The sequence below is a fragment of the Nicotiana sylvestris genome, chromosome 10 (genome assembly GCF_000393655.2).
Source record: "Nicotiana sylvestris chromosome 10, ASM39365v2, whole genome shotgun sequence".
Classification (NCBI taxonomy): domain Eukaryota; kingdom Viridiplantae; phylum Streptophyta; class Magnoliopsida; order Solanales; family Solanaceae; genus Nicotiana; species Nicotiana sylvestris.
In genome coordinates, this window is record NC_091066.1 from 109,418,307 (window position 1) to 109,432,477 (window position 14,171).

At 40.1% G+C, this 14,171-nt stretch overlaps 1 protein-coding gene across 1 annotated transcript; it reads left to right on the forward strand.

The window, feature by feature from the left end:
• The first annotated feature begins 1,028 nt into the window (after positions 1-1,028).
• Positions 1,029-1,505, forward strand: LOC138879795 (secreted RxLR effector protein 161-like). The gene has a single exon (XM_070159429.1). It carries the CDS (start codon positions 1,029-1,031, stop codon positions 1,503-1,505), a length of 477 nt encoding a protein of 158 aa, XP_070015530.1.
• The last annotated feature ends 12,666 nt before the right edge of the window (positions 1,506-14,171 follow it).

Sequence of the window (14,171 nt, forward strand, 5' to 3'; positions counted from 1 at the left end):
ACAAACACTTCAATTACAATCAATGAAGTCGACTAAAGAGTGGTTGATGCAGTTCAGGGAACTCCACTGGCATCTGAGAGAAGGATAGAAGAAAATTAGCCAAACATACCTTCATCCTCTCAGAATGAACCCCATACATCTAACTGGAGACATCAAAGTTCTCACCCTATAGACAACATAATCACTCCTCTAGATTTCGGAGTTCAAACAGGTCAAGAGCTAGAAATTCACTTGCCTTCTCAGACTTTCTCTCCCAGATTAAACCCAAGAACATCAAGGAAGCCTTAAAAGATACAGATTGGATTACAGCCATACAAGACGAGCTGCATCAGTTTGAGAGAAATAGTGTGTGGAACCTGGTACCCAGACCCCCAGATAGAACCATTATAGGAACCAGGTGGGTATTCAAAAACAAGCTCAATGAACATGGAATTATCACAAGGATAAAGGCCAGACTGGTGGTCCAATGCTACAATCAGGAGGAAGGGATTGACTATGATGAAAGATTTGCTCCAGTGGCTTACATGGAAGCCATCAGAATTCTGATCGCCTTTGCTTCTCATATGGAATTTACCTTGTTCCAAATGGATGTAAAAAGTGCATTTTTGAATGGATTGCTTAAGGAAGAAGTCTATGTGAAGCAACCCCCTAGGTATGAATGTCATAAGAACCCTGAATATGTGTTCAAATAGGACAAAGCTCTGTATGGGTTAAAGCAGGCTCCTCGGTATGAAAGATTGTCAAAATTTCTCTTAAAAATGGATTTAAGAGAGGGAATATTGACAATACTCTTTTCCTAAAGAAATGAGGAAGGAACCTGCTCATTATTCAGGTTTATGTTGATGATATTATTTTTGGAGCAACAACTGACTCTCTGTGTGAAGAATTCGCAAAACTTATGGGAAGTGAATTTGAAATGAGCATGATGGGAGAATTGAACTTCTTCCAGGTCTTCAAGTAAAATAGTCCCCAAGCATACTTCTATTTGTCAGCAAAAATACATCAGGGAACTCTTATAGAGGTTTGATATGGAAGCATCAAAAGTGATAGACACTCCCATTGCAACTGCCACTCGACTGGACATGGATGAAACTGGATCTCCTGTGAATCAAACAATGTATAGAGGCATCATTGGGTCTCTCCTCTATCTCACTACTAGTCGACCTGATATAGTCTTCAACGTGGGATTGTGTGCGAGGTTTCAATCAAATCCCAAGGAATCTCTCTTGAAGGCTGCCAAAAGAATATTGAGATATCTCAAAGGCACGCAGGACCTGGTGCTATATTATCCATCAGGTGACAGTTTTAATCTGATTGGGTCTACTGATGCAGAATATGCAGGTTATCTTGTGGATAGAAAAAACACTTCTGGGATGGCTCACTTCTTAGGATCATGTCTTATCTCTTGGGGGACAAGGAAACAAAATTCAATGGCTCTTTCAACAACTGAAGCTGAATATGTAGCTGCAGCATCCTGTTGTGCTCAGATTCTGTGTATCAAGTAGAAGCTAGAGGATTTTGGAGTTCTCATGAGAGCGTGCCTCTCCTATGTGAAAACACTAGTGCACTCAATATGGCAAAGAATCCAGTTCAACATAAAAGGACCAAACATATTGATGTGAGGCATCATTTTTTGAGAGATAATATGGAGAAAGTGTTGATATGCATGAAGTTCTGCAGCAGAAAAAATCAAATTGCAGACATTTTCACAAAGGCATTGAGTAGGGAACAGTTTGAAAGAAACAGAGTAAAGCTGGGACTGTTGAAGCCAAATTAAGAACCTGATTCCTCTTTAGCTGGCTCGTATTCTTAAGAAATAATTAGCTCAAAGTGTTTTTTGGCCCTGTCTAACTCACTTCAATACCGTTGTAGGTAGAGACACATGATAAGCATAGAAGCAGTAGATGCAGTACATGACTGATAAAAGAGGATCAATTCTTTTAAAAAAAGGGCTTGAAAAAAATGTTTTCTCAGGAACCAGGTTCTTGTACTAAAGGTTAGTAGTTCTATGCACCCTTTAATACACATCTTAAAAGGTACAAGATACAACTGCCATGTCATCAACTTTTCAGATCCGGCTTCCACGTCCCGTCAATTCAAAACGTTCCATCTCCCTCTGAAACATTACAATTCTCCACGCCCAACCGTCGTTTCAGAACCAGTGCTTATTATTCTCCCTTCATAATTATCCTCTTTGTTAAAAACCCATCTCTTCTATCTTTCTTAACCATAGGACCTATTATATATTCACCCAAAAGGAAAGGATCATCACACCACCTCTTTCAATGGCTGAGAAAACTTCCGATCTCTTTGCCTCAACTGTAATCACCTCTGACCCATCTATGGAACCTCTCGCCTTTACTGAGCCTTTGTCACCCTCTATCACTCCTACTGCTACAGTCACACCTTCCTTAGTTTCCCAACCTTTTCCCAACTCAGAAACCTTTGAAATTATTGTTTCGTTCTCTCCAACGTCTGTTGCCCACACCAGTCAAACCCTAAGTGGAGAACAAGGTCAAAATACTGAGTTTACAAAAGGCTTGTCGTCGACTCCATGGTTATGGAAGCACTGGTTGAAGAAGAAAAGACTGTGTTTGTGGTATCCACTGATGGGGTATTGCATGAAGTTATTTCCTAGAAACATGAGTCACAAAGCGTATAGATAGAAGGGGCCATTAGGGCTATTGAAGGGGATGCAGTAGTATACACTACTGGGGCATCACATGAGGAACCTGATCCCACTCCGGAGGACCTAGGTCAGGACTCTCATCCCTAGGATAGTGCTGTTCCTGCATTAGATGTTGTGCCCCTGGGAATTCAAGCACCAAAAATGTGATCTAGTGATGAAGAAGACCTGGACAACGTGGACCTTGATGCATTCATAAGTAAGCGAAGGGTTGTCTCCACCCCTGAGTCTAAAATTAAGCGGCCTACTACCAGACTTCAAGTCAAAGTGGCCTACGACTCTACACTCCAAAAGATCAAGAAAAGTAGTAAGAAGAAAAGAAGAAAGTTGGTGAAGGATGGTGTACCTGTAAGTGATGAAGCTATTCCTGTAGTGGAGGTGGAAGAAAGAATTCCTGAGGAACCAGGTTCCCTTGTAAGGCGGTCCTCGAAAAAGGTTGAGTCTGTTTCTATGGAGAAAGGGTCTACTTCTAAGTCCAAGTTGAAGGAGGCAGTGAGTGATGAGGATATTCTTTTCAAGTCCAAGCGGAAAGGCAAAGTTAGTGGAGAAAAGCATAGGAAATGCAAATCTGAAACAATTGAAGAACCTAGTTCTGGAAAGAAAGCAAGAAGTGAGGTCTGCCTTGGCTCTGAGCGCCTAAGACATCAAAAGTTCTGCTAGGTCATATGTTTGACCCAACAATCTCGGAGATGGACGGAATGCGCCAAATTCTGGAAATGGTGGAGTTTCAACAATGGATGCATCTATTCTACATTGATGCCCCTAAAATGTATGAGGAGCAGGTACAGAGTTTCTTCGCCAGTTTTTTTCCAGTTGATACTGATCATGTTTGTGCGTTGGTCAATGGGGTGGACATTGTCTTTGACGTGAAATTGCTTGGAGAAATTTTGCAAGTTCCTATAGTTGGGGTGTCGAGTGTACGAGATGTCTATCAGTACAACTTTAGAAATACAGTGGTGAAAGATAATTATAATCAGAAAGGGGACCAGATCCATAAGAAAGCACTACTTCCTGTCTATCAGCTGCTGTTTGAGCTGGTTAACAAAGTCCTGTTGCCTCGAGCAGAAAGGAGGTCTATAAATTCAAAATCTGATCTATACCTAATGTAGCAACTGGACGGTTTCAACCCTGTGAGTCTGTCTGCCATAATGATTGAACACATGCAGAAGGTAGCCAATTTCAAGGATGGTAATCACACTTCCCTATGGATTCTTGCTCACTCAGGTGTTCAAATTCTTTGAGGTTCCACTGGGAACAGGTAAAGTGGGGACCCGTAAGCAAACATCCTCTCAAACAACCTTGGATGAGTGCGAGTGTATTGGGAAGTATGGGAGTTTAGGAAGTACTTCAACTGTGTCTCAGCTCATCGATGCCCAGAACAGTGCAGCTGAGGAAATACATCGATTGAAGGCCAGTAATGCTATCCTGGAAGGTCAGCAAGCCCGAGTGGTTCCCATGTCAAATGATGAGGTGATCCGTTTGACCTAAGAAAATGCTGATCTTAGGGAGCAAGTCGAGAACCTGTAGGCTGAACTGCTCAATGGGCAAAAGTTAGAAAACGCCTGAATAGACCTTGTTCTCCTGACACTTGCTACAGCTTCCAAGCCTTTTCCTCCTAGTGCCCCCTAAGAACCCCTTCAGTGACCAGTTTTCTAGATATGTTTCTTCTTCTTTGTCTCCTTGTTAATGATTGGTAGATGTTTTTTTGCCTTTTTTATGGTTGGGATGTACTACTACTATTGCTCCTGTGAACAAGTCCAACGTAGCCTCTTCCGTTTTTCAAAGGACGAGGCACCATATTAAAAATAATTAATATGAATCCTTTTTCTTATGTCTCATACTATCTCTCTTTGTTCTATTCTTTCTTATGATCGTGTGCACATATGTGGCATGAGTTAGCTTAGCTGGACTTCTTTGTGCTGTGTTCTTTTTAATGAAGCCAAAAGGGGGAAATTACACATTGGGGAACTGGTTTTTATGCTCTATTATTCTTTAAGACAAGGCATATTCTCAGGGGGAACTCTTTGAAACTGAGAACTGGTTCTTATGCTCTATTATTCTTTAAGACAAGGCATAGTCTCAGGGGGAACTCTTTGAAACTAGTTGTTTGGTTTCTACTGCCCCAATTCCAATTTATAATTGTAGAAGTTTGTCATCATCAAAAAGGGGGAAATTGATAGATCTTAAATCCTCTTACCTGATATTTTGATGATCTAACAAACTTATGACTAAGAACCAGATAGGGAACCTGCCCTACTTGGATTACTGCAAGCGTTAACAAATTTCAGTTAAAGATGAATTGCTACAGCTTCAGGAACTAGGAACCAAACAAGGACCTGATGCTTTTGTGGTCTCCTCGTAGTAGTACAAAGTCATTTGGACACAGCTGGAAATTAATTGACCGGCGACATTATTTCTGCCGCACTGCACCACACTGTCATCCCACTCACTCTCTAACCAAACAAAGTACTCACATCATTTCAAGTCATGTGATCAAGATGTATAAAATGTGCTTTTATACAAAACATCACTGGAAGGTTTCTGTTTCTCATTCAAGCCTCTTGAAAAAACCAGAAAAATCATCCTTTCAAGCTTGAAGAACAAGGTTGAACGCCACTACGGACCAGTTCCTAAAAGATTGATGATTGATGTCCTAGTTGAGTTGTAACCTTGTTATTGTACTTACCTTATCTCCTAAATTGCTTATCTAGAAGCATACTGATTAGGAATCCTTTTGTAAATCGAGTTTATGTTGTGACTAGATTTAGTCATAAGGAAAAGTCTTTGTAATCGTAGAATTACAAAGTGACTTGTGGTGATAGCATCACAAGTTAAAAAAAGCCTTTGTAACTAGGATAGTCACAAAGTGGCTTGTGGTAAAGGTACCACAATTTAGTTGAGTAAATTCTTTGCAATAGGAAGTATTGTAAAGTGGCTTGTAATAGGTAAGATTACAAGTTAGTGAAGTTAAAAGCCTACAAGGTAGGTCGTGATTTTTTGATCCCCTTGTGTGGGATTTTTCCATTTAAAAAATCCTCTGCCTCATTTACTTACTGCTTTACTAAGTGCTCTCAGCAGAATCTTGTAGAGGACCAGGTACTCTACGATTTGGTGGATCCATACAATCTAACAAGGTTTATGAATAATTTTCCATAGGGGAAAAGTGGTCACTACAGCTCTCGGGTGACACTGGAAATAAGGCCTTAACTTTTGAGTGGCGACTACGAGGTCTAAGGACAATTTTTCCAGATGTGGGTAGCGAGTTTCTGCTCCCATCAAAATTTTACTTACATAATAAATAGGAGATTGCGTACCTTTGTACTCACGGACTAAAACAACACTTACTGCTACCTCTGAGACCGCTAGGTAGACCAGTAGTAGTTCACTTCCTCTAGTTTTGATAATAACGGAGGACTTGACAAATACCTTTTTAGATCCTTCAAAGCTTGCTGGCATTCCAGTGTCTATTCAAAGCTATTCTTCTTTTTGAGAAGTGCGAAAAAATGATGGCATTTTTCCAAAGATAGGGAAATGAATCTACTCAAAGCTGTCGGTCTCCCTGTTAGCCTTTGAGCCTCTTTTACGCTTGATAGCTAGTTAGGGATGTCTTTTATTTTGATTTTATCGGGGTTAACCTCGATCCTCCTTTGCGTCACGGGTAATCCCAAGAAATTACTGTAGTTGACCCCGAATGCACATTTCTCGAGGTTAAGCTTCATGTTATGTTTCCTCAAGATGTCAAAGGTTTTTTGTAGGTGTTTCAGATGGTCACTTACGTTCAAAGACTTAACCAGTATATCATCTATGTAAACTTCCATAGTTTTCACTATTTTCTTCTCAAGCATTTTGTTTACGAGCTGTTGATAAGTGGATATAGCCTTCTTTAGCCTAAAAGGTATCATATTATAATAATATGTGCCAAAGTTCGTTATGAACTGTCACACCTCCTTTTTGCGCGCCCGCCCCGAAGGGTTAAATGCGCGAGGGAGTTTTTCCAATTTAAGTGACAATATTCGAAATGGGATTATTTATTTAATTCAGAGTCGCCACTTGGGAAAGGTTTAGCTTTTGGTGTCCCAAGTCACCGGTTTATCTTGAATCCCAAATCGAGGAAATTTTCGACTTTTCCAAATGAAGTCTGCGAACCAGAAATTCTAAGTAAGGAATTCTGTTGACTCGAGGGAAGGTGTTAGGCACCCTCGAATCCCGTGGTTCTAGCACGGTCGCTTAAATTGTTATAATGGCTAAATATCTTATTTAAATACATGTTATGACTTACGTGCTTTTATTAAGTTTAAACCGCTTTTATTATTATCATTTATTTTTATAGAATTGCAACGTCGTGAAAATGCATCTCGAACCACGTCACAATCAATGCACTCGTAGTTGTTAACACATTTCGACTCCGTTGAGATTTGAATTTGGGTCACATAAATGCGCACCCGAATTTAAGAATGTAATTTAATTAAGTCGCGCCTAAAAAGTCTAACGCATTATTATCTTTGGGGAAGGCAGTGGAATTCACTAAACAGTCCATCCCAAATTCTAAGTATTTATTATGACCAATTATTGAGGGCCCCGCAATTTGCCTTTTTATTCGGCGAGGCTCGTCTCATTATTTTAGAAGGGTACCCTACAATGACTACGTCTTTACTACATTTATCTTTAAAGAAAAGGATGATGCCGAATTTTGCTGGTTTGGACAAATACGGACTGAATCCTTATTATGTTTGCCGAACCTAAACTTGTTTGATTACCTGATTGATTGTTCATGAGGTGAGGGTTACCGCATGCTTTGTCTTCAACAAGTGAATATGCTTATTAATTCGCTAAGTGAGATTGCAAACAAACTAACAACATATATTGAGTTATGTTTAACGACCTCCAAGTTCTATTCTTAACACTCTAAACTATTTGAAATTGATAAAAGAAATCGGCTGTTTTATTATGAAAATTACTACTAATTGAACTCAAAAAGGATTATTAGTTTTTCTCAACAATCATCAAAAGAATCTATACCGAAACCCAGTATCGAACCTGCATTGGAACGAATAAACTGACAGGAGAACTGGCATTCATAGCCAGACTCTTAATGTGACTGTATGGGAGTTTGTTTGGGATACATTTATTCCGGACCCAGTACCACAGTTTTGTCAATTCAGTGGTCTAGGCAAAATGCATACAAGTGCTACCATGACTCTATGCTATACAGTCATACTAAATCAAACAAGTGTTATACTGAACTGAATGTATACTAAATCAAAACATGCTGTCTATGTCATACTATCATTACTGTTGAGCCATGCTATCTAACAGTTCATCTTAAACAGAATGTATGCTAGTTTATACAGAATATTTGCAGTTCGCAGTAAAAATACAGGCCCAACTAACATTCGAACTATCTTTTTACACCAATGCTATAACATAAACTGGTATTCATTTCTTTATTTCTGCTTCAACTTCAAACTTTCAACAATACAAGGTTCAAAGATTGTGTACCTGGGAATATTTGCAATTGAAGAAAGGGGCAATTAGTAGAGTAACAATGAACAAATGCAGCAGCAGTAACAGCACCAACAGTAGCAGCAGGGCAGTATAGCAACAGCAACAAGAAACAGTAGAGTAGCAACTACAACTCTCAAACAATTGGAGTGAGATCAACCTCAACTAAACTAAACTTTCGAGTAGAACAAACAATAAACAAGCAGACTCAGTTTTTGTGAGAACTCAGTATTGCACAGAATAGGTCCGGATTTAGTTGAAGTCAGAAACAAAAGGAAAGGAAGCAATTTTTGGTTTTGTTTGTCTGAGTTATCAGACAGATTCTTTTCCAGTTTTCTGGATTCAAAAATTTGAACTTCAAGATATTCCCTCTTAGTATCTCTCCCTATCTCTGTGTGCTCTATCTGTGTGTCTCTAATTAGTGTGTATTCCAACTCTCTTTTTCAAAGAATTCCTCACAGTCTATCTGTTTTTCTCTTCCCTTCCTCTAATTCTCTGGGTCTTCTATCCCTTTTTCCTTTTATAGCCTCAACACCATCTCTTTTAACAACCTGTTTTTCAAAATGTCACCGTACCCCTCCCATGTGTCTTTTTCCTTTTCAGATCCCAATTAGTTATTTAAGTATATAACTCCCATCAACATTCCCTGGCAGACTTACTTTTAAAGGGTTTAATACTTTTTAAACTTAAAGCAGGGTATGGGCAGTAGAATATGTTGACAGCATATGCTGTCAAACCATTTTTAAAATTAAACAAAGGACCTTTATGCAGGCCACAGGCTGTGCACAAAGCACATGAGATGCACCAATGCACATGCTGTGCACGAGTGCACATGCCTTCCAATTCAGAATCTAAGCACAAACAATCCAACAGCTATAAGTGAACTAAACTGGCTCTTAATTGATTCAGGCAAATGTTCAATAGAAGCAAATCGATTTAACTTTGTTCAGACAGTTGAAACTAATTGACGACACATGTCGACTCGACTATATTAGCATTAACATACACAAACGTAGCCAAATCAGACATTCAAAAGCATGGGACACATGACTCGACTTATACTGATTAAGCAGGATTATACTTTGAGGAATCAGTAAGTCAGTACAAATTTGGGATACAACCAATACACATGTCTTATCAGAATAGGAGGGGTTCAAACAAAACACAGTGGTTCAGGCAAAGTGGTCAATCAGAAGTTGATAAAATTAAAACAAATATGAACAGTCTTTTAAAACAAATCACACGGGCTAAAAACAAATAAAGGAAAAGAAAGCAGATTCACCTTAAACTTGAAAAGTTAAAAGTTTGAACCCGGATTTGGACGGACCTTTCTTAAGGCTGAACGGACTTTAATCGAAGTGTTTCTCAGATGAGAAACACTTCGATTAAGGTCCATTAGACCTTAATCTCTTTGGTTTGAACCGTTTTGAACCAGTGACGAGGGACCTTGTGGTTTCAAAACCCAGATCTAATATTCGTGCTTCCCTAGTTAGATTCGGACCAAACCAAATATGGTTTGGTCACGAGGAGGGTCCGGGGAGTGTCTGGTATGAAGCTGGGGTTGGTTGGTGTAGATCGAGTTTTGACTCGAATCTTCAAATGAAGATTCGAGGACCTGGGGGGTGATTCGAAGTGTGTGGTTGGTAGATTTAGGTTCAGGATGGCATGGGGGTTCTATGGTGTTCAGGTGGAGGTCACCGGCGTTCAGGCCGCCGGGTTTCTGGTGAAGGTGTGCAGGGGCGGCTAGGGTTTGAAGGGGATGGGTTTGGTGAAGACGAAGGCGGGGGTGTTGGCTAGGGGGCAGGGTAAGGATCTAGGCTTATATAGTTAGTGGGTGGGTGAACCTCGGCCGTTAGATCAATCTAGATCTACGGTCTGGATCTGAAGGCTTAAATGGAAACGGTGTCGTTTTGAGGGTTTGGGTTCGGTCCGGGTGAGACGGGTCGGGTTTGTTAGTGGGTACGGGGTGTGAGATCTTGGCCGTTGGATCAGTTTGGTTTGAATGGTTGAGATGGATCGGCCTTGAAACGACGTAGTTTTGGTGTTAAACTACGTCGTTTTGTGTCCTGGGGGTGGGCTGTTCGGACTGGGGGTTTGGGCTGTTCAATTGGGCTCCAGATTTTGAAATGGGCACGGCCCAAATTCATTTTACAACAAATTTTGTTTTCTTTTTCTTTATTTCTAATTTCCTAAATACACAAACTAATTAAATAAAACCAAGCACCACTAATTAACACTTAACATATTTATTTCACGCGGATAAAATGTTAAAAGTAGGCAAAATTAAACACGGCAACAAATCAGGACAAAAGAAAAAATGCGTATTTTTGTAATTTTCCATCTAACAAACGGGTCATGGTTTAAATTACGCATGACACATACATTTTTAATTCTTTTGGAGCGATTGTCGCGTAAAACAAAAATCACGTGCTCACAGCTGCCCCTCTTTGTTCGGAAACACGAAGAGTTTTCGTGCAAAGATAAAGTGAGCGTGTATGAGCGATTTTTGCCTATGGACTACTCCGTATGAAGCATGTTTTTTGAAAGATCTGACCGAATCTTGCTTCAAAGATTTCCTACATATCCTGGGCTAAACAGGAATCAGGTCAATGTAGTTCGGGAAGTTTTGGTAGCTGGGACTACCATGGGATTGCAATGCTTGCTGCTACTGCTGTTGCTGTTGTCACTGCTGCGTCACTGACCGCCTTATTACAACCAAACGAAAATTGGAAACTGAACTAACTACTTATATGCATGTCAACTGCTAGTTACAAGATTCCTATCTATGATTCTTTTACGACTTGATCTTGGGTCTTAGCTGATTCTGCTTATAGACTCCGATCTGAATCTTGATGCTTGCGAGTTGCGGCGACTTGTGTAACCTCTGGGATACTGAGTGAGACGCGATTGGCAAGGTTCAGGCCCTTAATTAAACGTTGGAGTCAAATCCGCTCTCCATTCACTCTGATATCTCGGAATGTCTTCTTTTGTCTTTTTCTTCTTTGATTCTGAGTTGAGACTCATCTCGTAGGTCATTTCGATCCGTGTGGCTCGAGGTTAGACCTGCGGGAAAAACAAACAAACGAACGAAATTTTCTGCCCCAGTTTCACTAGGAAAATTTCGTTAATTATTCACCAGGAAGTTCATAAAATTGATGGAAGAGGATATGCATGCTCAGTTCAGGGTTGGAGCCCTAACACCGGCTAGCTGGGGAGAGGTTCCGTTTGGGGTTTAAAACCCTAATGCCGAACAAAAGAAGAATTTAGTTTGGGGTTTAAAACCCTAATGTCGATTGCATGGAAAAACTCAGTTTAGGGTTTAAAACCCTAATGCTGGCTGGAAGAAAAAGTTCAGTTTAGGATTTAAAACCCTAATGCTGACTAAAAGAAAAAGTTCAGTTTAGGGTTTAAAACCCTAATGCTGACTAAAAGAAAAATTCAGTTTAGGGTTTAAAACCCTAATGCTGACTAAAAGGAAAATTCAGTTTAGGGTTTAAAACCCTAATGCTGATTGCATGAAAAAGCTCAGTTTAGAGTTTAAAACTCTAATGCTGGCTGAAAGGAAAAAGTTCAGTTTAGGGTTTAAAACCCTAATGCTGACTAAAAGGAAAATTCAGTTTAGGGTTTAAAACCCTAATGCTGATTGAAAGGAAAATTCAGTTTAGGGTTCAAAACCCTAATGCTGATTGCATGGAAAAGCTCAGTTTAGAGTTTAAAACTCTAATGCTGGCTGAAAGGAAAATTCAGTTTAGGGTTTAAAACCCTAATGCTGATTGCATGGAAAAACTCAGTTTAGAGTTTAAAACTCTAATGCTGGCTGAAAGGGAAAAATTCAGTTTAGGGTTTAAAACCCTAATGCTGATTGCATGAAAAAGCTCAGTTTAGAGTTTAAAACTCTAATGCTGGCTGAAAGGAAAATTCAGTTTAGGGTTTAAAACCCTAATGCTGATTGCATGGAAAAGCTCAGTTTAGAGTTTAAAACTCTAATGCTGGCTGAAAGGAAAATTCAGTTTAGGGTTTAAAACCCTAATGCTGATTGCATAGAAAAGCTCAGTTTAGAGTTTAAAACTCTAATGCTGGCTGAAAGGAAAATTCAGTTTAGGGTTTAAAACCCTAATGCTGATTAAAAGGAAAATTCAGTTTAGGGTTTAAAACCCTAATGCTGATTAAAAGGAAAATTCAGTTTAGGGTTTAAAACCCTAATGCTGATTAAAAGGAACATTCAGTTTAGGGTTTAAAACCCTAATGCTGATTGGCTGGGGATAAAGCTTGAGAATACTACACGACCTATTTTTGAGTTTTCTCGTTTTAATAGAAGGAAAAAGGGAGTTTTGCGGGAACTTACCTTTTGAGTGAATTCCTTATTGCCAAAATGTTTCTTGTACCCGTGTACCTTCTTCTTTGGGCGACACCTGCTTCTAGCACGGTTGTCTTGGATTAACACCTGTTTCAACTTCTCAGACAAAGAACAATTGTTAGTTCGGAAATGACGGTTGGTTCGGTGACCTTGATCGTTCCCAATTGCTCCGTTGCGTCTTTACTTCTGTTGCGAAGTCCCGCCATTGATTCGATTCGAATGGCGAAACCTTTAGACTGCTCAGGCTTGTATTTCCGGATTCTGTGATGATTTGCCTCGTGAGGCCCCCTTTTTTTGTGTCCCGTTTTGATTGAGGGTTCTCAACGGGGGTTTCATTGGAGGTGTTCTGTGGGAATTTATACAAAAGGACGCTCTGTGGGGGAAATATTTACAAAATGGATCCTTTTGTGCGGATTCTATACAATGGGGTGTGCTGGGTTTTTGTTTCAAAACGGGTTTCCCAGGGTTTGTTGGGGTAAGCTTGTTGGGGAATATTTACAAAAGGACTCGCTGGGGATGTGTTGATGAAATTCCAACGGGGATTTTTTATTATTATTTTTTTTCTTTTATACTGGGGAGACTTTGTGGGAGATTGTACACAAGAGAAACTCTGTGGGGTTTTGTACAGGGGGAGACTCTGTGGGGATTTGTCCGAAGGTGGACTTGCTGGGGAAGATTCCAAGATTTCATTCTTTTTTCTTTACTCCGGAACACCATCAAACGTCATGATTCATCATGCTTGGGTAATCATATCAACGAGATGAGGTGCTTTCCTTCATGAGACGGGATTCCGTGCAAACAAACCTGCCACCTGTCCTTTCCGGTGTGTCCTGAACTCGGGGTTAAAATGCGAAAGGGATTCGAAAAGAAAACAAAGAAAGGGAAAAACAAATCAGAAAAGGAATACCCTTTTCGGGATGAGAAAGACTTATCTGAGGAAGATAACGCTGGCTTTAAATGACATGACATGCTTTTTGGACTGGACGTTTGACCTTCTAAAAGCTTGCGTTTTCCTGAACCAGAACAGATCTGTGATTCCAAAACCGGTGGAACTTTGCCGAGACCTTCTTGGGGTGGCGTCATTCCTTTTCGGCCAACAGCGCCCTTTGCGGGTTTTCACTGGCTGACCTCTCTCATTTCTCTTCCTGTCATCGCTTGATAGCACTCTTTGCGAGTTTTTACTAAACAAGCTCTCTCATTTTGGTTTCTCTACTCCCGTCGCCTCGTGGTGCCCGAAGGTTTTCACCGACGAGACTCTCTCATTTTATCTCTCTCAATTCAGAGTGTGCCGGTCTCCATTTGTGACGCTTATTGGTTTCCCACTATCTTTGGTAATTGATCTGAAGGCTTGTGCTTGGTAAAGAGAGGTAGATGATACTAACTTCTAAACTGCTCGACGTGCCCCAGTTTCGATTTCAGGGTGAATGGGATTTTATTGTTGGTGTGACTGAACCTCAAGGAGAGGTTGCCTACGTATCCTTTCGGAATCAAGTCAAACGTAGTTCAGGCCTCAATCAAATTTTGTTTCGTTTTGTTTTTTTTTTCTCTTTTTTTTTTTTTCTTTTTTCTTTTTGTAGAGAGAATTGGGTAGTGTTTGGGGAGTAGTGGGGAATAAACACCTTCGCC